Source organism: Tuber melanosporum, assembly GCF_000151645.1.
Source record: "Tuber melanosporum whole genome shotgun sequence assembly, scaffold_140, strain Mel28".
Classification (NCBI taxonomy): Eukaryota; Fungi; Ascomycota; class Pezizomycetes; order Pezizales; family Tuberaceae; genus Tuber; species Tuber melanosporum.
The window spans coordinates 77781-101737 of NW_003298798.1; the positions used below are offsets into that span (position 1 = coordinate 77781).

Below are 23957 nucleotides of genomic sequence, written 5' to 3' on the forward strand. Positions count from 1 at the left end.
GCCCTAAGGCTGCGATGCCTACCACTAGTAGTGATGAAGAAGGAGACAAACCTGGAGGGAATGCAATATGTATGCCCACCGAACAGACCGCTAGAAGTGCTAGTGCCATACCATCTGTGAATATTTAGTAAGGAGGAGCTAATGATGGTGGTGGTAGTGATGAATAGGGAATCTCTGTTATGTTTCTCCAGTATATCCACAACTCCTCACAAACCACCACCACCACAACACACCAGGACAAATCCTACGATCATTCACCGAAATGGGAGCGTTGGCGATCGTTCAAATAAACCCCACAGTATCACAAGACCTCACTCGACTCCAGGCGACTGGCCAAAAAAACAAAGCCTTTTTTTTTTTTTGCCGAAATCCGTTGTATAGCTACCAGACAGATACAGCAAGTTAAGTACTTCGGCCAGCAATAATGCCACAGATGCGGTATACTACACTTCAAGCCTGGTTATACAAATACAGATAGGTCCCCACCTATTCACTTCCCCGTCCCGTCCCATCCCTCCGTCCCATCCCTCCAGCCACCGACCTCCCCCAATAAATTTGATATGAAAGAAGCAAAAGGAAACAAAGGTGAGAAAAGCGACCAAGTATCAGGCCCTTCAAAGTATCCAGAAATAAAAAAGTATAAAGCGGAAAAGAGGATAAGTGTAAGCTACAAATGTAATATAGATGTAAAGGAAACTAAAGCCACTAGGATGCTAAAATTGAGCCGTTAGAAAATAAAAAAATAAAATAAAAGGGCTTACGTAAGTGTGGTATTAAATCTAAGAAGCTGATATCCGCCGTTCTACTACTGGGGCTGATTCATCTGCTCTATCTCCTGCCTCACTTTTGTTGGTGCTTAGTCGCTGTTGCTGTTGGCGCTCAAAACGCTGGTCGCCAGTTTGGTAATTACTCTTAAGCTCAACGTATCTACCTCTCGTTAGTTACTTTATCCCTCATGTTTGGAGGGAGGTGGATAACATACGTCGGAGGTCGAGGCCTGCATAATACTACGACAAAATTGTAAAATGCGTTTATCTGTGAAAATGGTCTGTGTCGCTCACTTCTAACAAACTTGTGGCCGTGGAGATATTCCCTCGTTGTCTCTCCCCTTGCCATCAGAAATATATGGTATCCAAGCAATGCTAAAGGGTAAGGTGCCGCAAGAGCGCCGTATATGACCATTCCAAAGGGAACTTGCCACTCTCTTATCGCATCAGAGAATGAATGACTTGTTTGCTTTTTCCACTCGTTGAGATGTACGAGCGACAACGCTAAAAGATAAAACCCTAACAAGGTAGCAGTTGAGACAAATACAAAAAAGTATCGGTAGTTACGGCGTCCAACACAGTTGTTGAGCCAGACACAGTGGTGATCTTGAGTTTCTATGCAGTTATCGCATATACGGCAATGATGACAGCGAGGCGGGCGCCAAATCCGACAGGTCCGGCAGTATTTGATAGGGACTTCTAGATGTACTTGGTGCTTTAACGGTTTAATAGATGCCCAACCATTTGGCGGAGGCACAGCTAGAGCATCATCTGCATCGTCCACCTCGAGAGGATGAACATTTCGTGGGTATACCTGTTGGATATTAGTAAACATCGACCAGATTAGATGACGGGCAGAACCAACACCAGGGTCTGATACAGACGCCTTGAGAAATGACATCATACACAAAAGGTATAGATAACCGAACGTCACCGGCAGTGCCGGAGAGACGTGTTTCCATAACCATTTCGCACTAAGTCCTTATATTAGTTTCACATGATCTCACTCGGGGTGAGAGATGCTTACGAGTAGGCACAAAATAGACATGCCGGCAATGTTACCAATATCGCAGTCAGAAGGTTCATCGGTACGTCTCGGGCTGTTTGGAACCTTCCTCCAAGACAGAAAGCGGTCTTCCCGGGGAAGTATTGCCAGTTCTTTCCCTTGTAGGGTTGCGAGTGTTGTTTCGGCTTGGCTACGCTTGAGCCCCGACTCGAGTTATCCAGCTTTGGGAGTTGATTACCATTTGAACCGTTCATAACAACCCTGTGATCATTGCCGGCGGATTGTCGATTATCGAGGGAGGACTGAGCAGAAGTATTGAGGGGTGAAACGGACGTTATTGACTGAGCCGTATGCATGGTGTGACCAGTTGGAGATCCAGAGCCTGACTGGACGTATTGGGCCCGATCATCGCTAACCAGGTGTTGATGTATCATCGGTTCATGCATTGATAACCCCAATACTGGGGGCCTGTCGGAAACCCCCCGTGCAGCCTGCGCAAAACCCCGTATCCGATTCTGTTCCGCCTCGTCTTCCTCCGTGACTTTCCCCCGTTGTGCTTGCAGCTTTGTTGAGCTCATTGGTCGGTAAAATGCGTGACTTGTCAACGATGGAGCATGAGTTCTCGACGCGGATGATGACGGTCTACCCCTTTGACTTCCCCCAACCGACGATAAACCTCTGCGAGAAGGTGGAGGATTTGACCATCCTCTCGCAGCCGTAGATGTCGACATAGCCGTACTGGGTCGTGTTGAGAAGGCGTCGGGTTGTGGATCGCTTACAGAGACCCGGGTATTGGCACGTCCTATACCGGGTTGAAGTGAAGACGGGCGAGAAGAAGCATTTTGCGATAATTGCGCCTCGGCGAGACCCATTATGTCGGAGGCATTGTCGCTAACATCGGTCATCCGAGAGGAAATTACGCTGTACGCTCCTCCATCGGGTTGGTCCTCATTGATTTCGTGTAGGGAGAGGGGGAGGGCGCCGTGCGTCGGAGAATTAAGAAATACAGCGGACAAAGGTGAGCCTCTCGGGGAGGCCATGACGGAAGGAGCGACAGTTTAAAGAGATTGAAAGAGAAAGAGATGGAGAGGGTCAAGGAGGATGGCAAGGGGGAAGGTGAGGAGGATTGGGGGTTGAAGGTAGCACAAGTGTTAATAAGCAAGACTTAGTGCGATGATAAAGTTTTGTAAACTACGCACGCATAGGGGGAGGCTTAAGATTAACTTAATGTTTGTAGACAAGTTACTGACTTATATTATTAGTCTCCTACCAGTAGCACAAGGCGATGTAATCCTCAGTTATTTGGAAGAAAATAGAAAGTCCGTTGTTTTTTGGATTTTTGGAGGAGAAAGTAGGATATTGCGCTCTGGGTGCAGCTGTGGGCTGCGGGAAATTGCTTTCGGAGGCCAAATTTGGGGAAAACGAGATATGAACGAATTGAGATCATTGATACCATAACCCCCAACCACAAAGCAATCAGGGTCGTTATCAAGTTGATAGAATCGGTTGTTGGAAGTTATCGCATCAGTTCTCCAGGGAGCGCGGGAGCCGGTGAGAACTACTCGTACAGAGGGGAGTGCAGAGAAAGGGAGCAGGGAGTGAACGAATGTCGTGAAAAGGGAGAAATAGGGGGGGGGGGGCAAGGGGAGTAAGCAGGGGACGAGTATTGTAAGGAAAGGAATATTATTATTATCATCCCCCCCCTCAAAAGTCCTGAAGAAGCTTCAGTTCGCAGCAGGAGAGGCGTCGGTATCATACTGCGCTGGTACCGATATCCCCATGAACCATGAGGGGGGAGGGTCCCGGCGTGACTAGGGGGACTTGAGCAGCATCATCGCAAGGGTTTGTAGAACACGCCATGCCATGAAGTGCAGTTTTCTGGAATCGTACTGCGCCGGATACGCTTCAAATCTTTAATGGGACTGCTGGTACTCGAGATGATACAGTATTGAACATTGTACACACTATCATACTTCATCACGCTTATACTGGTATATATTATACGGCAGAGTTGGAACATTATTATGAGTGCTCGAGTACTTGGCGATAACAGCCAATGTACTCGTACTCGGGTACTGTACACGTGTACGTACTCCGTGCTGTACTGCACATTCGATACCGGTGTTGCAAAAATCAGAAAACGCAAATACCAAAAGTATCGGAGAATGATACAGTACGGTATGATACCGGTACAAAAGTTTTCGTCCGATGCCTTTTTACACCCAACTTCACCCTCTCTCATAGCACAATCTCAAGGAGAATATGCCAAATTTTGGCAGTGCATTGGCAAACCTGTAGGTGGTGTGGGGAATATTTTTAATTAAATATTATACAGTCTTCACCGTAGTCGTGACGAAACTGGGCGGGCGACGAACAAGGATTAATTGCCAGTAATTTTGTAACCCTAACCTTTGCTCTTTCCTTTTTCTCCCCCCAAAATATCCCTGTTCCTCCATGCCCAGTTTCGTCGCGACTACGATGGAGACTGTACTTGTAGTTAAAACCAAGGAGCTTTTGCAGCCAAGTCTCACCACGCCTCACTGAGGGTTCCCAAGGTCTGCCTCAATTTTCTCCTGACTTTTTTCCACCTTCAAAAAAGCGCCAAGATCTCCTAGAAGGCACCAAGATTGGCCATTTCCTTGGTTGCTCTCACTAAAGGTTTGACCTCCCATTGTCTCACTTATTCCTTGAACTGCCAGCAGCAACCATTCACTTGAGGTGGTCTAACACCTGCTGTAATGATAGGTTTTTAATGTTGTTGGATGAACCAACACCAAAAACCCTAATGAACCCACCAACAAGTCCAAATCCCATCCGGTGAAGTCATGAGAATGGCAGCTGCTAGCAGTTCAGGGGATGCTCACACTGTCCTGGACCTCGCTATCCTGGATCCCCCATTGTCCTAGACAAAATTCTCTGAGATCTGAACTTTTTTTGCACCAGAATGTACCATGTTGTCCCGGATAATCCTCTGTCCCAGACAGATTCTGTGGATTTTGGCCATCTGGGTCAGTGAGGTACAACTGTATAGTGGAACAAGTTATAGTAAAGGGTTTTTTTTTCTTCTTCCTTTTTCATTGAAAGGCCATTTATGGTAACTGAAGGATCACTTCCATATAAAGACTACGTCAATGAATTAACAATGTATAGATATTGACAAGATTATCAGAGATCCATAATACTCAATTTAGTTTGCTACTACAGCTAGTGCAACAACAGTGGCCCTTGCTAGTAGAATGGACAGAAGATACAGACTATACCTCTGGGGTTGGAGGCTGCTAAGGCTGTACGGTAAATTAGGAATTGGAAAGACCTTGCAGATTGGGAACAATTGATTAATCCTTCAACCTTCTTTTCAATTGATTTACTTGTGCCTCTGATTCTTTAGTAAGTATAAAAGTTTCTTTATGTTGGAAGAAGTTTTTTTCGTATTAAATTTCTTTTAGAAAACAAAGGAAGTGGTCAATATTATGTAGTAGTGGAATACAATACTTGGATTTATACAGACCATGGAACTTTAGTTATACGCGTTCGGTATTATGACAGAAAATTAATTGTATCTTAAATCTGACTGGAATTTGAACTATGAGATTTAAAATAAATCTTGATATTTTTATGGTATTACGAGGGTGTATGCAGTTATAGCATTAGGTTAGTAGTTATTCTCGTTGGTTAATTGGTCATAATATTGGAGGCAAATGAGTAATTAAAAATTCATGAAAGACTCATTTGGAAAAGAGATGGTTCGAACATCTAGAATAATTGAAGTAATTTTTAGGTCAGAATTTTATATGATAAGGGAAATTGTAGGTAGATGACCTCTCAAGCCAGCCAGTATAGATAGAGAAATATAGAACATATGTCTCCAAAGTGAGAAGTATATAAGTCCTCCCGTGGTTTGGTGGGTAGTCGGTAAGTTGGCCCCTTTCCTATTACTGCTAGACTGTGGGTTCGAATCTGACTGGATTTGAATTCTCGGTGTGCCAGGATGTAGGATTTAGCAAGTGGTGGAGCGGTTAATCTGCTTCAAGCCACTTGATAACTTTCACTCTGAGCCTCGTCCTGAAAACTGTCTGGACATTGCAGTTTTTGGGTGGCTTTTCAATGTCCGCCTGGCACATTACCACTTTGTTCCACTATAAAGCGCTGGAGAAATTGTCATTTATGTGTGGGGTAGGTAGTGGTTGTCATGCACTGTACTTTGTTGTATTGAGCTACATGCAAAAATCTAGGTCACTTTCACACAGTCCAACACTATTGTAAACAGTGAGCACAGCTTTGATCTTCTGCAGTCCTGCTTCTAGAGATTTGAGTGGACAGCAATTACCTAGCTGGGGGAGAAATTTAAAGTGTTTTCAACAGGGTAGTGTTGGGAATTGTCAGTCTGAAGATGTCGATTTTTCGCTAAATTTGGTGAAAAACCTGGTGTCGGGCGGCGGAAACTTTTGAGTGGGTACTTTAACTTACCCGTAGTCTATGATATTTGTTTTCTTAACGGGCGGTGGCGGGAAGTGATGGGAATTCTGTGGCGGTGTATAACTAGCTTTATTGCTGGAGAGTATCATACTCGAGTACCGTACACTGCCACAAGCAACCTTCATGGCAATCGTAGCGAGAGGTGCATGGGAATGAGGTGCAGGAAGGGGGGGGAAGTCTCTGCAAGAGAACCGGCACATGCCCGCTGTCTGTCCTTCTGTGTGTTACGCGATTGGGTTGCCAAAGCAGCAAAGCTGAGAACTCCCCTAAGCGCGAGAGCCTACGAGACCTGACATCTGGCCTGTTCCTCATCCCTTTTCATTTTCTTTCGCTCTCTCGTGAATCCCCCCCTTTCTCATCGCACAACACCGTATAATTATCCATTTCTTCGATTGGAATATATTCCCTAATACCCCTTCCGTCCGCTGCACTCCCTGCTGTTTAACCCGAATTCCTCTCGACTTGGCAATTTTTCACCAACAAGGCTCTCCTGAGCCTCTTTAAAACTCCAACACATTGATCCACACTCGTTCTACACATTTAGGACGGAACAATCATGTCGACTAAACCACCCGCTCGGTTAACCGTGGACGAGAAAGGATATGACCGTGCCCGTTCGAGAAGTCCCTCGCCATCCCGTAGGAAAAAGGCAAATAAGTCGAAGAAGCGGGAGGATGGTCCCCTCAGCATGCGCGATTCTAGTTTCCGGAAGCAAGATACCAGTTCCGGAGAGCGAGCCCCGAGGCAAATGTCCAAAGACAATGACATCTTCCTGTTACCATCATCTGACTATCAAATTCTTGGCGTCTTGACAGTAATAGGCGTCTGCGTCCGGCTGTTTAAGATCTATCAACCCTCGAGTGTAGTATTCGACGAAGTGCAGTAAGTTCACCTCCCCATAAGGTAGCGTAAGGTGTGGGATATGCTCCTATCACGATGGCAGGCGGGGGCGCTATTACGGTGGTATGGCGAGCTTGTAATGGAAGGAGAAGGAAGGGTGGTTATCGACATGATAGGGGCTAACGCGTGATGAAGCTTCGGAGGGTTCGCTACCAAATATATCAAGGGAAGGTTCTTTATGGATGTTCATCCACCTCTTGCGAAACTCCTTATTACGCTTGCGGGATGGTTAGCTGGATTCGATGGGGGATTCGATTTCAAGGAAATTGGAAAGGATTACCTTGGACCTAGTGTGCCTTATGTAGCCATGAGAATGCTGCCAGCGGTAATGGGGATCTTAGTTGTCCCAATCATCTTCTTGACTCTTAAAGCCGCTGGTAACTCGACGGCAACTGCCTCTCTCGGCGCCGGTCTTGTCATCTTTGGTCAGTGTTTCTTACCCCTGGATTTCCGGGTCGAGCTGACGGAGATAAATGTGTTGCAGAAAACGGCCTCATTACTCAATCTCGGTTGATTCTTTTAGATTCCCCTCTAGTTACGTTCACCGCCCTTACGGCCCTGGCCTGGACTTCCTTCCTCAATATCCATGAGCAAGGTGCCTCGAAAGCGTTTGGACCTAATTGGTGGCTCTGGCTAGCTATGACAGGGCTCGGTCTTGGTGCCACGGTTAGTGTTAAATGGGTTGGTTTATTCACCATCGCTTGGGTTGGGAGCCTAACTGTCTTGCAATTGTGGTTCTTGCTTGGAGATACTAAAAATGTTACTCCGGTAAGTCCCGCATTCGAACTTGTGTACTTTCGAGTTTGCCTTCTGACGACGGTATTAGCGTTTGTGGTTTAAACATTTCCTTGCTCGCGTCTTCTGCCTTATCGTCATACCGCTTGGGTTCTATATGCTCATGTTTGCTATTCATTTCTTATGTCTAGTGAACCCCGGTGATGGTGACGGCTTTATGTCTTCTGAGTTCCAAGCTACCCTCAATTCTAAGGGAATGCATAGCGTTCCTGCTGATGTCGCGTTTGGTTCTCGCATCTCTATAAGACACCACAACACACAAGGAGGGTACCTTCATTCTCACAATCATATGTATCCAGCCGGTTCGAAACAACAACAGATCACACTTTATCCACACAAGGACGAAAACAACCAATGGCTTCTGGAAAACGAGACCAACCCGGTCACTGGCATTGAAGGATACGATATCATCACACCACCTAACTTAGTTTTTGATGACGCTACTATCAAGCTCTACCACATAAGCACTGATAGGAGATTGCATTCGCATGATGTTCGGCCACCTGTTACAGAGGAGGAATGGCAAAATGAGGTTTCGTAAGTCGTAAAATCAAACCATAAGGGCTGCTTGCTGACGATTTATGCAGTGCTTACGGATACAAGGGGTTTGAGGGCGATGCCAATGACCTTTTCCGGATTGAAATTGTGAAGCATCTTTCTGATGGGCCCGAGGCCAAGAAGCGTCTTAGGACTATTCAAACCAAATTTAGACTTGTCCATGTAATGACTGGCTGTGCGCTGTTTTCACACAAAGTCAAGCTTCCGGATTGGGGTTTTGAACAACAAGAAGTCACTTGTGCCAAGGGTGCTACTCTTCCGAACAGCGTCTGGTATATCGAAAACAATGAGCATCCACAACGTAGGATTCCCAAGAAATTATGCCAGGGTGTGTGGTTTTGTGCTAATCCACCTTTATAGTCCAGGAGGGTGCTGAGCTTGTTAATTATAAAAACCCTGGTTTCTTTGGTAAATTCTGGGAGCTTCAGAAGGTAATGTGGCGTACAAACGCTGGCCTGGTCGAATCTCATGCATGGGACTCCCGTCCTCCGTCTTGGCCGGTTCTTCGTAGGGGTATCAATTTCTGGGGCAAGGATCACCGTCAAATCTACCTCATCGGTAATCCAATTATTTGGTGGTCATCAACAGCAGCTATCGCGGTGTATCTTGCCTTCAAAGCATTCGCAGTCCTTAGGTGGCAGCGTGGATACGCCGATTACTCTTTGACAAATTTCCGCAGGTTCGATTTTGAAGTCGGCATTACTGTATTAGGTTGGGGCTTGCACTACTTTCCGTTCTACCTGATGGAGAGGCAGCTCTTCCTCCATCATTACTTCCCAGCACTTTATTTCGCCATAATCGCATTTTGTCAAGTCTTTGATTTTATCACAACAAGGACCGGAGCTCTTGGTTTGAACCGCAGGCCTGCCATTGGTTGGACAATCGCAACTGTATTCCTTGGGCTCAGCATCGCCGCTTTTACGCTTTATGCCCCTCTTGCCTACGGGAGTCCCTGGACAAAGGCTCAGTGTAATAGGGTTAAGCTCTTCGAAAACTGGGATTGGGATTGTAATCTTTTCTACAATTCGGTATAATCCTTACACTCAAGAAAGGTTATCATGCCGTACTAATTCTGGTTTTAGATGTCTGAATACGACAATATTGTTGCTACTCCGTCGGAAGCTTTGACCTCAACACCAGTCCCTGTTGTTGCCGATCCCCATAATTTCCAAGAGAGTGAAGGTAAGGCGCAACAACCAAATACTACACCTCTGGCCGAAGAGCTGAAAGAGGCTCATCAAATTCCTGCTGCTGGTATGCCTGAAGGCCAGAGGGTGGTTGCACAGGAGGAACGGATCGAATACAGAGATCAAGATGGCAACATTCTTAACGAAGAGCAGGTGAAAGCTCTTGAGGGAAAGGTTGAGTTCCACACCCGGTATGAGACTAGAACCAGATTGCTCGATGAAGCTGGTAATGAGGTTCCAGCTGAGAGTAGCGGGGTTGCGGGGCCATTGGTAGATGGCGCAAACCCAGAGACGCCAAAGATGGAGCCATTAGAGAGTGGGTTACCCCCACGAGTAGACGCAGAAACCGAGAGTGAAGTGGACGCAGAGAGGAGGCGGGCGGAGCCCAGTCCCGCTAGTGATGGGCTACACGAGACATAGTGGGCCTATTTTTCATCTTTCCTTTCTTTTGGCAATATTGATTCTGCAAGGAAGTGTAAGGGATCATACGAGACGGTGTTGGTGGATCAGGATGGTGTGGTGTCCGAGGAATGAATAATGTGGTCTTGCTTCTGGATATGGATTGAGATACTTGGTTCTTTTTTTTGGCATGTAACGCAACGTCTTGGGAGGGGGTGTTCGTTTTTTTTTAAAAAAAAAATACACAGAAAATAGTAATTTTTTTCTTCACTTGAAAAATGCCCCTGTTTGCCTTCGCGTGCTTCATCGATATTAGTTTCCTCCGCCCGGCATATAAGGTCTATCTGTTGCTTTCTCCCGTAGATGGCGAAGTTTATGTCCATGGTTAAGGTTATGATATACGATATTATAGTAGTGGCCGGTGAAGATGGTTGGAGAAATGTCAGGCACACCGTACCAGTACTCACGCTACCATCGCGCAGGTGATTAGACTAGGTTGGGTGCGAAGATGCGGCAAGGAATCTACGAAAAAAATTGAAATATAAATTTGACTGCCACAATCGATGAAAGAATCATAGGAGAAAACATAATATGGTATCATTATCATACCCACGTCCAAGACACCCATCACCCCACCTTCCTCCCCCCGGACGAATATTCCATCAATTGAGCGCAAGTAGCTTACTGTAAAATACTATGGCTCGCGGTCTCAAAGGGCGAAACCAAGTGAATGCACGTAAAACCACAAGGGTAAGGGGGGGTCAAAAAAAAAAAAAAAAAACATCTGATGGGATATTACCCTTACTGCCGGGAACGAACCCCCCAACCCCCTATGATACAGTGCTTTTGTTCGAGTGGCATCATACAGTGTGTACAATGATTTGCTATCATACTCTGATACGCTACTTACTGCCATACTTTCTCTGTTCATCGCTATCCACCTCCACCCCCCCCCCGCCCCGCCCCCCCACGTTTGTGTATACTCACTCCCTGGAACTTGCGGGGACCTCGGAATTGGTCTACTTCACCACGGTTCTGTGACTTCCAGCACCTATCGCCGACTGCAGAATGGTTGGTTGGCTGGCTGCGGAAAAAGAACGGAGGTTGAGAATGGCTTGGGTGAAAAAAGAAAACTGGGCGAGTGATAATTTGTGCACATGCTTTAGTTTGGTTTTTTATGCGATTGATGGAAATCTTTGCGTGGGAAGATGGGAGGTATGTAGGAAGAGGAGAAAAAGTAGTTCCTCCCCCTCAACTGCCCTTTCCACTGTTTTAGTATTGGCCCGCTCGAACTGCATCCCTCCCTGTTCGATTATTCACCTGCTCTGGAGACGTGGCTTCGCGTCTTTCTATGGAATCTGGTGTTCCACGGTCTTTTCCGAGTCCTAGGGCATCGAACCAGACTCCAGATTCCAGGTTCCAGGGGGAGAGGAATTGGGGTTGGCGGTGGTGGACAATCTGTCATGGGGCATGAGAAAACTGTGAAAGATCTGCGTTAAGCATTAACGGGTATGGACAGGGGCGGAGCTATGGAATGGGGAATAAGTGTAGAGGCAGAGATTGGGTATGGGAGGGGGGTGACGGCAGGGGCACCGGTATGATGATACGTTATGATTCCCGCTCTCAAAATCCGCTGGTATCATAACTACGACCAAGGGCCCTCATTGCAAAGTTGCGGATAAAAGGGAGGGAAAAAAAAAAAAAAAAAAGTAAGGCGGAAGCACTTCATAGAGTTGGCTGGTGGCGCAGTAGTTGTTAGATTACCAATCGCGGTGAGTGATAGGTTTTTTGAGGAGAGGAGAGTGTAGAGTGATGGTGTTAGGGGAGAAGTATATATGTTTGAAACGGTAAATGGGGCACACGAGATGTATGGTGGTGCTGGTGGGAGAATTGTCTCTGGTTGTATTTGCACCGTGTGTGCGCCCCGAACGACCTCCGACTTCTGTTCCATTAATTCACGAGCTATAGTAAGCTAACTAGGAGACGGAGGTGTCGGTCTACTGTGATGATGTCTTGAAGGCGCTGATACTCCCTCTCTCGCACATCCGTGAGTAAAGAGGAAAAAGAAAAAAAAAAGATAACGGGGCACGGCAATTATCGCAAGAACATTGGCTATGAAGAAATTGTTATTTCATTTTTCCAGGAGCTGATCATCAAGGTTCGCTGCTATACATTAAGCTTCTGCAGCCGTTCCCTCCTGAGTGCTCTCGGAAAACGAGTCAGAATCCAATACATGAAGCGCAGTGTTCTGATCTACATTTTTCATTGCATTCATCCATTCATCGTGGTCTGGGACATCCCCAACGATTACTGGAACATCCGGGTTGCAGTTTTCCGGGTCTGCATGCGCTTTGTTAAGATAGCCCATGAACAAGTCCAAGCACGAAGGGACAATTGCACTTGGCCATTTCGCCGCTATGAAGCAAAGAGTTAGTATAAAAATAAATCTGGGGTCGTGGCTATTAGAAAAGGGACTAACTTACATGAAGAGAACGTAGCACAGCCAAATCGTGGATCAAGGATTACGGACTCGCGAGGCTTGCTATGAACAATGTAGTTACGGGCCCTCTAGAGGCAATTGTTAATCTGAGAACCGTACTAGATGTGGTGGAGAAAATTAACCTGCATGAGAAATTGCTGGAGCTCAATGTTGGTAATGTTGGATAGGCAATGAGTAGATTCTGCCATTACCAAAGCGAAGACACGGCATTTCCAATTGTCCCCTGCAAATCCAGTAGTCAGTGTTATGCTCGACAACAACCCCTTCAGGTATGGTAACATAGCAGCGGAATAGAACACACAGTTATTATTCAGAAACATGACGATATAATATGCAGCCATCCCGCATGCCATGATATCAATCTCAGCATGGCTCGGAACAACCTTGTCCAATATGTGTTTAAACACATAGCTCACATGCTCCTCAGGGTCCCTGTTTGATGGCGCGGTATTCTTGAATGCGTTGATTGGGGTTTTCTTATCCTTGGTTGCCCTCCATGTGCCGAATCCCATCGGAGACTTGGTCGTGTAGTCCCAAAGTAGTTGCCCAGCGTTCATGATAACCACTCCGTACCCAGATTCTAGAGCACGCTTAACCGCATCAATCATGGACCCATCCTATACCGTCTTAGTCTGACTGTTATTTTAGGGAAAGGGGAAAGGTGAAAGGGTGGTTCCACTTACATTCAAGGCGCCTTCCTCAATACTGCGCATGCACCAGATACCAAGAGCCCCAGAGTTTGAATCTGGGGAAAACACGAGCACCTTGTCACAGGTTTGCAGATTTTGTGACACCATGATAGGAACATGAGGTTCTTCCGCACTCGCTCCGAGAGGCAGTAGCAATTTAGTCAGTCCCAACCCTTCGAGACGAGTGATGACGATACTGCGAAGACAGGCTATTCGCTCGTCTTTATTAGCCTTTTCCTGTGCATTTTTCGGGATATTAATTTTGTTTTTCTGGGGTGGTACTGTACCGTCAACGGCCTCGCGACGGCGCTCGTTCAACCTCTCCCTTGACACACCATGGCCACCATTCGCTGCATACATATATCCATGGTGTCTCCCATGTGCGAAGTAATCGAAACCTTCATTGGGCTTTTCAATTTGGCGAAGTTGATCCTTCTCGTTGATGAAAAGACTGATCAAGTGGGGGTCAACCGCAAGTCAGTATCTCTCTTCCTCTTGCAGGTTGCAGCGACAAATGTGGGAGGGAATGTCAAACACACACCCTAGCTCTTTCAGATCATGGGGAAATTCGATTTCCACCGGGTTCCTACCCGTCTTCTTGCGCCTAAACATTTTTTCGATAGCTTAACTGGTTGGATTTGGGTGTGCTGTTGATTTTTTTTCTTCTTGTCCTGAAGTTTGTGGAGCGTAGGATGGAAGGGGCTATGGTGGGAAATGTTTTGGGAGTTGGGATAGAGCAGTAGAAGGCCTGAACCAACTGGTTGGGTACGGTATCTGCACGTGACTTGCACGTGACTTGATTAACGCGCAGCTTCAATAGTTAGTGGGTAACTTAGCGGAAGCAGCCATGGGTAGACTACCGCGGGTCAATTGATGAAAAGCTTTTACAGGTATCATAGCAACGCAGCAACCTGACAAATACTTTGAAGTATGATACCATACTTGGAAGATGGATTTTAAGGATGATTGTTTTATTGGAATTCAATATGAAAACGAAGAATGTATTACTAAGAGAGGCTGAGTAAGTGCAAATTAATATAGCTAGCGGGTACAATACCGGTAGGAGTCCTCAAGGTGCTCGAGTACTGTACTCGTACTGTAGGAGGACAACTGTTCTTCCAATTCGGGTGGGAGATGATTGGCTAAGAGATGTCAAGTCGACCGAGGAACATAGGGGGGCCATTTCTACTCCACAAGTTAGTTTCCAGGCTCAAACAAAGCTTCCTCCTCCCCAAAGAGTTAGCTCCGTGAACTATCATGAGCGCTACCCGAAGTGGAAGGCAAGGGATAGCCCATACTCTAACCACCATTTTTATTTTTTAGGCTTGCCAGGAGAATTACTCGGTGACCTTTGAGGGTGTGCTCAAAGCCTGAACAGAAATTTAGACGTAATTGGCCAGACAGACCAAATCCCAGCTGAATCCAGGAATCACTGATGCCATTCTACGGTACGGTACCCTGAGGACCCCTAATAACTACAGGTACAACCGGTAAACCCATTCCCTCCGCACCAGTACTGACTTCCAGCCGGCGGCAGCGGGTACTGTACTTGTACGAAGGGGTGGGAAAAAGTATGGCGAAGTCTTGGCTGCCAAGTACAGCGATATTCCGTTAGCCATATTCGCCAGACTGTTCTCGACCCCCTTCTTATAGGGGGTTGAGGGTGAGTGAGGCGAATGGGGGTACGGTTGGCTCCTAGGCCACTTGGCCGAAGAGAAAACGGTATGATATTTCATGAAGTTCGTTGCTCTCGGAATAAACGGTGGGAACCCTCAGCGAGGTGCGGCATGGCTTGGATGGCTACTGTATAGTATACAGTCTTCACCGTAGTCGTGACGAAACTGGGCGGGCGACGAACAAGGATTAATTGCCAGTAATTTTGTAACCCTAACCTTTGCTCTTTCCTTTTTCTCCCTCCAAAATATCCCTGTTCCTCCATGCCCAGTTTCGTCGTGACTACGGTGAAGACTGTACTCATAGTTAAAACCAAGGAGCTTTTGTAGCAAAGTCTTGCCACACCTCACTGAGGGTGTTGCCTTGCGGAGGGTTCCCACAGACTACCTCAGTTTTCACCTGACATTTTCCACCTTCAAAAAAGCGCCAAGATCACCTAGAAGGCGCCAAGATTGGCCATTCCTTGGCTGCTCTCACCAAAGGTTTAACTCCCCATTGTCTGACTTATCCCTTGAACTGCCAGCAGCGACTATTCAGGTGAGATGGTCAAAAATATGCTGTCACGATAGGTTTTTAATTGTGTTGGATAAACTAACACCAAAAATGGCAACACACCCACCAACAAGTCCAAATCTCATCTAGTGAAGTCACGCACATGGCAGCTGCTGGCAGTTCATGGAATACTTAGACAGTTCTGGACCATTCTCTCCTGAATTCTCTATTGTCTCAAATGAAATTCTCGGAGCTCCAAATTTTTTTACACCAGAATATACCCTGTTGTACCATATAATCAGCTATCCCAGACAGATTCTGCAGATTTTGGCCATCTGGGACAGCGAGGTGTGACTATATGGTTGAACAAGTTGTAGTGAAAGGTTTTTTATTTTTATTTTTCATTGAATGGCCATTTATGGTAACTGAATGGTCACTTCTGTAAGAGGACAGAAAATTAATCGTGCCTTAAATCTGAAGTGAATTTGAACTATGAGATTTACAATAAATCTTGATATTTTTATAATATTATGAGGGTGTATGCAGTTATTGCATTAAGTTAGTAGTTATTCTTGTTAGTTAATTGGTCATAATATTGAAGGCAAATGAGTAATTATAATTCAAAAATTGGAGTTACGGATAATTGAAGTAATTTTTATGTCAAAATTTTACATGATAAAGGAAATTGTAAGTAGATGACCTCTCAAACTAGCCAGTATAGATAGAGAAATATATAATATATGTCTCCGATGTGTGAAGTATATAAGTCTTCTGGTGGTCTAGTGGGTAGTAGGTATGTTGGCCCATTTCCTATTACTTCTAGGTTGTGGGTTTGAATCTGACCAGATTTGGATTTGAATTCTCAGTGTGCCAGGATGTAGGGTTTATCGAGTAGTGGAGTGGTTAATCTACTTTGAGCTACTTGATAACTTTCACTCTGAGTCTTGTCCTGAAAACTGTCTGAACATTGCAGTTTTTAGATGGCTTTTCAATGTCCTCCTGGCACACTATGGAGGGGCCTTTTTGCTGGTACTCTAGTATAGTTAATGACTAATACAGTTGTTGTCATAATGAGTTTCTTTTATTTTTATTTTTTTGCTATATATAACCGGTAGGAGTACTTGGTTAAGGGTTTTATTTAATGCTTTGTTTTAAGTATCGCTTTAATACTTGATTTGTTTCAAGTATTGTTTGATGCTTGGTTTTGCTTTATATTTTGCTTTAAGAATCGTTTTAATACTTAAGTTGTTTTACTAAAGTGTATGGCTTAATACCTTTGATTAGTTTTATTCATGCTAGATATGAACAGATTTGTATATTTAAAGACAACCTGATTCAACAATGGAGAAGGCAGACTTCAACAGATAGTATTTTTAATATACTTAGTTGAAGAGTTACTCTTTAGTTTTCCCAGTACACCTTAGAAGCCTCCTCAGTTCGCAGCACTCATCGCCTCTCAGGTAGAGCAGACTCCCTGTTAACTATCATACCTTACTCTGAAATGTGATTAGTACCTTGCAAACATGTTATACCATACAGCTTTAGTAAGAAAATATGAAAATAAAACCTTAAAACTAAGGTTGATCAATTGGCCTGAGCACATTGGCACCTTGCTCTCCTGTATAGCTAAAATATGAAGAACATGTCTGGCATAGTGAGAGATTCAGGACAACAGGTCAGGCTTTAGTGGAAAGAAATTCAGAGTTGATAGATATTTTTACAGAACAGTAAGGTATTCGTATTATCGAGATCTGAGACAGTACGGTGTAACTATATACTGAACTGTCTAATTACATACAAAGTAACCATTTTGGCTATTTTATCTTTTTTTTTTTTTTTTTTACTGCTAGCTGTAATGAAGCTCAACATGGTTTGACAATATATTCAGCTATAGACAGCCTTTCAAGCCACATGGATACTCCCCTCAGCTGGACAGCTAAACTCAAATAAAAAACTTTCAAGTAGTTTACCTAGATGAACTGGTATTATTGTGCTGATCACACTCATCTCTTCATACAAACTCCACCAATCAGCATCTGTCCGAGTAGGGGAGGTGTCCGGTTAGCTTGGGAAGTCATCTACTATATCAAGTAAATACTATTCCTTCTTGAGATGTTTTGTCTTTGAATCCAGATTATGTGCCTTTTGGAGACTGAGTTTCTCCATTTTAATAAGAGCCTATTTGGCAGGAATTGAAGGTGTGTTGACTGTTCCATTCACATATACTAGAAGTTCTTCGATCTTCACTTGAGTACATAGGGAATGTTAAGAGTACAATTGATAAGACATAAATTGTCAGAAATTGCTATAACTTCGATGGAATAAACTTTGGAATGTGTAGAAAAGAATTATAAAATCAAAGTTTGTAAATTACAACTGAATATATAAAATATAGGTATGAGATTGTAGAACTTTCTACAAAAAATATATTATATAAATAGAGTATAAAGATGAGAAATAAAGAACCACATCCAAGAGACAGGCTTAATTACAATATATATTACCTAATGAGCCCAAAATAGACATGACTAAGAAATACAGAAAATGCCAAGGTATTTATGTAATCAAAAAAGAAAATATCAAAGTGAACAGGATTGAAGGGAAAGACTGCAAAATTCATAGAGGTAAAACCATAGAGAATTAATTGTAAGATTAAAGTTATAGCTTACTAGAGGTTGAAATTAAAATAGATAAAGATAAGAAATACTCAGATAATATGGAGATGGATGAAGTAAAACTAAATATTCAAAGAATAAGAGGATACTATCTTGCAGGAGTAAGCTGAGGGAAAATACTATATAAAATAAAGAAATTGAAGGTATGCTAAAATAGAAATGAAAAATTGGGATAAGAAATAGAAAATTTAAGAAAAAGTAGACAATATTTAAAGGATAAAAGCGGAACTATTTCATATTACATTTACATATTACACTTATATTTTAATCAGTTCATTCTTTATTATATACAGAATAAATCTCAGGATATTTTTGAATTAAGGTATTGAGAAATAATATTGAGGGTTTTTTGCATACTGAATTGGAGGCTAATAAATGGGAATAGAAATTGAATAAATCAGGAGAATCAGTAAACCTCCAGGTGTAGTGGATGTTGAAGAAATCGCATAGTAAGATACTTCCAATTAAACTCAGATGGATCTAGATATAAAACATATATATCATATCGAGAGTGACAAGCAACACACCGACATTTCAGAATCATCTACAACAGGTTCAGAGTCTACAGGCTATACCTCTGATAGTATCTGAAATTGCCAATCAAATAGTTGAGAGAATGCTAGCGCGAGTAAATGAGTAGGTATGAGAACAAAAAAATATAAAACTCTGAGGATGGTATTGAAATGAGGGATAATGCAATTGGAGAGAAGAGACAGTTATAAAATATACTGCTACAAGCACTATTACAAATTGAAAGTGTAAGTATGGAAAACTGCTTGGTATAAAATTTTAGAAAATTTGCCTCTGAACTCAATTATTAACTTTCTTAAAGAGCAAGAAGCTAATAGAATTATCAAATACTTGATATTACTACAACTGTAACGATTCCCTTCGGATAGTTAGTTCTTGGCAATGGGGAACGATTCTTCTCTTCTTACGATAGCACTAGGCCTCTGCCTACTTTACTGATAGTACAAGATCTCTGTCTTCTATCGGAAAAGCCCATTGTAACTTTTCTCTAACTCTTCCTCATGAAGAGCAGTCTCGGCATATTGATAATAGTAGTGATCAAGATAAAGAGTGTAAAGATATTTTATATTAAATTTTGTTAAAGTAATAAGTAGGAAAAGTACTTAGAAGTTAATCTATTTTTATTTAAACTTGTACCGCTAACACTGGCATACGACGAGTCCCTACCGGCACAGGGATACCGCTAACTGGTATACCACTAATCCTAGGCTAACTAAGTCTACGGTCCCGCACCTGCCATCCCTGAGTCATGCCCACAAGGAAACTAATTACAAGACCATCAAACAACCCAGTGCCCGCCACGGTTTAAGTCCGTAGCCCCTCTGGTATGAAGCCAACCAGCACTAAGCATAGCCAAAGCCGAGCAAAAGACCAACCCAACCAGGTTCCTCGTCCAACAAATATAAAATCACTACTACCCGGTCCGAACACCGTCCTGCAAAACCTCTTCCGCAGTAGAAAACCAACAAAACCAAAACAAATATAAACTACAGGCGACACAATGGCAGAGAGGAGGTGACCAACATGTCCACCTCTCGCATCCATATGCCAGGCCGTCGACCCTATGAACCCACTTTGCCAAGTGCCTCCGAAGAGCATAATGGTGAGGAGGACCTGTACCCGCTGCCTGTCCCCTAAAACAAACTCATAAATAAAAGAAATACATAGAGGTGGTGATAGACCTAAACGGCCAGTGGGGCCTATCTCCCACCCGTGGTGCCTTGCCCCTGCCAGCCATGCCCATTGCCAAACCAAAGAAACCAAACAAACCCCACAAAACCCAGCATGCAAGACCCAAACAAGTCCAACCAGGTGGTTGCAACCCACTATCTGCACAGTTGGCCATCAACCATCCGGGTCAACGAGGAGCTTTACAGCACTCAGCAGCTTCGCCTAACAGTCCCATCACGCCGGAAACACTTAATTAGACATCGCTCAACCTGACGCATGCCTGACAGGTACTCACAGGTACCTCTCCCCCCCCAATCAGTCCCCCCTAAGTCCCACACACCAGGCACCACACAGTCCATCTAGCCCCCTCAGCTCCTCAGACAGATCAACCATCCGACAGCCACAGGCCAGCTATACCTAATCCCATCAGGCCGCCACTGGTCTTGGCCACGCCAACAGAGCCACAACCCTCGACTCCATATAGCCGAGGGGAACCCACCAGCCAAAGCAGGGAGCCACAGAGGAGGCAGCACCAATAGCCAAAGGCACCAGCACCAGCCATACCATCCAACCCAGCCGAACTGATGTGCAACCGAGTCGGAAAAAAGGTAAGCAGAGCCAGCCAAAGCCAGCCCCACAGGTCCGGCAACAGGCACGGACCGAAAGACGGGCAAGAGGCATTCCCAACTGACGCGACAAGAAGGGGGAGGGCGAATGAACAGAAGCAGACAAATGGAAAGTAGGCCCCACTTGCAATGGGTGAAGCCGCCAACCACAGACCACAACCGAACCACCTAAACGCAGAGACAATGCGAGTATCTGGCAGCCAATCGTCCCACACCACCCCAGGTAGCAAGAAAAAACCACACCAGGGGGTAAGATTTTTCAGGATCAAAGCCATGCCCACCGTACCGAGGAGGAGACACCTGGCTGAATCACCTTATATGCCTCAAGGACAAATCTTCTAAGGGAACGGTGATAAACAACATTGTAGGATTCCGACGATAGAAACATATAGTAACGAGTAGGGGGGGGGCCGGCGAGGCCCCTAGAGGCCACTACCCCAGTGGATTGATGCGGCCGGTACGACGCATTGATACTTGGGAAGGTCATCAGTCTAACCCAAAGGCGTTTTGTATGGTGAGAACTAAGGACTCCATTAAAACCCAACAAAAGACATGAGCTGGCCCAAAGAACGACATGGGTGATCCCCCCAAACACAATGTTCAATCCCCTCAATTGAACACGAAACCTGCGACTAGACGATAGACAGAAAGACGTAGACATTTTACCGAAATGGATTCGTATGCGACTGTGATGAAGTGCTCGAAGTGCTAGTATCGTGAGATAACCAACTCAACGAAACGAGACGCAAACTAGTTATCCGCTACGCAACGCAAACAGACCTCAACACCAAAGACCACAGGAACTACTGAGCGAACTCAGATATCTCCCACAGAATCCAAGGCATTAAGGCCCATTATATGTGTGAAAGAAATGCTCGGGACGAAGCGACAGCAAGGACGAGGAAAAGTACTTAGAATAAAGCGTGAAGAACCTAACCTCCTCAGCCGTGCCGGCTTTTTTATATAGTGTTCTTCCTGCCCATAGTCATGTGATCCAAAGTGGTCACATGCGTGAAACCAAATCATAACAAACTAATCATGTGACCAAAGTGGTCACATGTCCAAAACCCATGACCTTGTAGCAAGGTTATATGCGAAAACTCATAAATCAATCATAACTCAATAAACAAGTCATATGACCTCAAGTGGTCACATGTGTGAAACTTATGACCTCGTAATGAGGTCATGTGTGAAATATAAATTATATGTGCAAGGCATACCTGTAAGATACACTTGCAAGGCATACTTTCCATACGCACGTTCTATGACTCATAATTGAGTCATGTGTGAAACATAACAAAATCATAACATAATAAGTTATATGACCCCAATGAGTCATATGCGTGAAACAATAACATACTTATGACTCATAATTATGAGTTACGTGAAAATTCTTTTCCTTGCCAAGCCATATTTGTGACAACAACAGAGAAATCCAGAGGGTAATATGAATATTCAGCAACTGGAAACAGTACATGGATCTCTTTCTATCCATGAAAATCTCTTACACCAAGAAATACTACATGAAGTTGAAGAACTTGAAATTATAGTATAACATTGTAGATGATACAGCCAACAAAAGAATCAAAAAGAATTTATGACCAGGGGCCAAGTCTGGCAGCGGTGTAATTCCTGTTGGAAAGAACTTCAAAATATTATGTAGCCAGTTGTTGTATATCCACTGATATCACAGTAGTTTCATAGAGTTGCTTTGCCTGTTTGATATATATTATCCACTTTAACATATGAGTGCCAATACTGTATGGTCTTATATTTTACTGAGAAAGAGGTATCAAAAACTTTGAATGGTACAGTTGAATGAATTTGGAACTTGCTGTGCAGGTAGCAAAGTTGAGCTGTTGTCTTTACAGAATCCATCAGCAGAAATATGGAGATTATTTACAAAAAATATCTATGAGGCAAAAGAGTTTCAACAAAGAGAAAGAGCTTATAATAATATAGTATTCCTCATATTACTTGGAACAACAGAGAGTGCATATCACTCAAATTATGGAGAGATTTACTCATTTTGTATCAAGGATGCTTTTTACCATAACCATAGAACATTACTTTCGGCTGGTAGTGAAACCTCCAAATTTGCTTAAATTTATGTTCACAATTCTATAAACTTGGATGCACAGGTCAATACAAGGTTGAATATATTTGAGCAAAATTATCTTGATTCAGAAGTTCTATCACGCCTTATAGCAATTCTTCAGCAACAGCATTCGTTAGTTCAAACCTATGAGATTGCAGGAGAAATAATACCTACCAATACTGGAGTATCAATTATATTACAACTTAAAATGCTTGATGTTGGATACAAGGATCCGAGGACATATAATGTGCCAAGTGCTGACAAAGTAGGAATACTTATTGTAGGCCTTGGAGAAGAAGAATATGATAAAAGAGATATTATTATTCGTTCAAGAAGAGAGGACGATAACTATTTACGACTTACAAGAATATCAGAACAAAATCCTTACTATCTACCTTTAAGATATATTTTGTTACTTCCAAATGGAGAACTAGGATGGTGTACGATATTTCATTAAGAGGAAATAGGGAGACAGGTCCAGCCGATCGGGAGATATATGGGATTCACTGAGAGGAAGATCTATTAGACTAACAGTAAACAAACAATCCAACAACAGCCTATGGAGGCTCTAAGTATGAGAGGACAATTCATGGAGATATTTCGTCAAACTTGCATGGCACTTGGACTACTTGAAAATGATAATGAGTGGGATACATGTTTACTCAAAGCAACTACTATTTATACAGGAAAATAGTTACAGGCTTTATTTATCATTATTACGCTGGAATCCAATCCTGCCAATGCTGTTAAACTTTGGAATACCTATCACGATTTCCTATTCGATAATTGTCAATATATTTTAGAAACTCAAATGGGTATTAGACAACCAACTCAAGAAGAGATCTATAGTGTCTCCTTATTTAATATGGAGGGAATGCTTCAGGATCAGGAAAAATCATTAACAGACTTTGGACTACTACTTCTAATAGCAGATTTGAATTATAGAGTCAATATTCAGAGTTCTGGAAACTGTTTGCTCGATGATCAACTTAATTGGAATTATGAGGACCTAACTAATCAAATTTTACCTTCAGTATCAAAGCTAAATACTGTTCTGTGTTCTGCTTAGGGAAAGGTACTTGATGCTGTTTGTAAGGAAGATTCAAAGCTATTCTTTCTCAATGGTTCTGGAGGAACTGGAAAAACCTTTGTGGAAAGTCTTTTGCTCGTAAAAGTTTGAAGTTTAGGGAAAATTGCTCTTGCAGTAGCATCTAGTGGTATTGCTCCTATATTACTCAGTAGTGGATGTACAGCTCATTTAACCTTCAAAATCTTTCTATCACTGGACCATCAAAGTATATGTTCCATTAATTATAGTTCTCATGCCCCTGAAGTTTTCTAATGTACATAACTTATTATTTGGAATGAAGCTACAATGTAGAACAAGCATGCTTTTCAAGTAGTATCTCAAATA

At 43.6% G+C, this 23957-nt stretch overlaps 3 protein-coding genes; 1 reads left to right on the forward strand and 2 right to left on the reverse strand.

The window, feature by feature from the left end:
• Nucleotides 1–444: 444 nt before the first annotated feature.
• Nucleotides 445–2875, reverse strand: GSTUM_00002655001 (uncharacterized protein). XM_002836350.2 has 4 exons: nucleotides 1795–2875; nucleotides 1633–1741; nucleotides 983–1581; nucleotides 445–927 (listed from the first exon to the last, which is right to left on the reverse strand). Exons 1-4 carry the CDS (start codon nucleotides 2811–2813, stop codon nucleotides 780–782), a joined length of 1875 nt encoding a protein of 624 aa, XP_002836396.1. The 5' UTR covers nucleotides 2814–2875; the 3' UTR covers nucleotides 445–779.
• Nucleotides 2876–6586: 3711 nt separating this feature from the next.
• GSTUM_00002656001 (uncharacterized protein) lies at nucleotides 6587–10367 on the forward strand. XM_002836351.2 has 7 exons: nucleotides 6587–7131; nucleotides 7285–7574; nucleotides 7634–7917; nucleotides 7976–8481; nucleotides 8532–8803; nucleotides 8863–9530; nucleotides 9585–10367. The coding sequence occupies exons 1-7, from the start codon at nucleotides 6806–6808 to the stop codon at nucleotides 10107–10109; spliced, it is 2871 nt and encodes a 956-aa protein (XP_002836397.1). The 5' UTR covers nucleotides 6587–6805; the 3' UTR covers nucleotides 10110–10367.
• A 1894-nt stretch (nucleotides 10368–12261) lies between these two features.
• Nucleotides 12262–13969, reverse strand: GSTUM_00002657001 (uncharacterized protein; the record flags this gene model as incomplete). XM_002836352.2 has 7 exons in its annotated part: nucleotides 13819–13969; nucleotides 13565–13728; nucleotides 13272–13486; nucleotides 12890–13205; nucleotides 12711–12811; nucleotides 12572–12656; nucleotides 12262–12503 (listed from the first exon to the last, which is right to left on the reverse strand). The coding sequence occupies exons 1-7, from the start codon at nucleotides 13887–13889 to the stop codon at nucleotides 12262–12264; spliced, it is 1194 nt and encodes a 397-aa protein (XP_002836398.1). The 5' UTR covers nucleotides 13890–13969.
• Nucleotides 13970–23957: the final 9988 nt, after the last annotated feature.

Bases quoted from the DNA above. Each gene is read 5' to 3' on its own strand.
- GSTUM_00002655001 (XM_002836350.2), bottom strand. From the start codon at position 2,813: ATGGCCTCCCCGAGAGGCTCACCTTTGTCCGCTGTATTTCTTAATTCT. The intron at 1,742-1,794 runs GTAAGCATCTCT...ATAAGGACTTAG, and splicing joins TGTCTATTTTGTGCCTACTC to TGCGAAATGGTTATGGAAAC. The intron at 928-982 runs GTATGTTATCCA...AACGAGAGGTAG, and splicing joins TGCAGGCCTCGACCTCCGAC to ATACGTTGAGCTTAAGAGTA.
- GSTUM_00002656001 (XM_002836351.2), top strand. From the start codon at position 6,806: ATGTCGACTAAACCACCCGCTCGGTTAACCGTGGACGAGAAAGGATAT. The intron at 7,575-7,633 runs GTCAGTGTTTCT...AATGTGTTGCAG, and splicing joins CGCCGGTCTTGTCATCTTTG to AAAACGGCCTCATTACTCAA. The intron at 7,918-7,975 runs GTAAGTCCCGCA...CGACGGTATTAG, and splicing joins ATACTAAAAATGTTACTCCG to CGTTTGTGGTTTAAACATTT.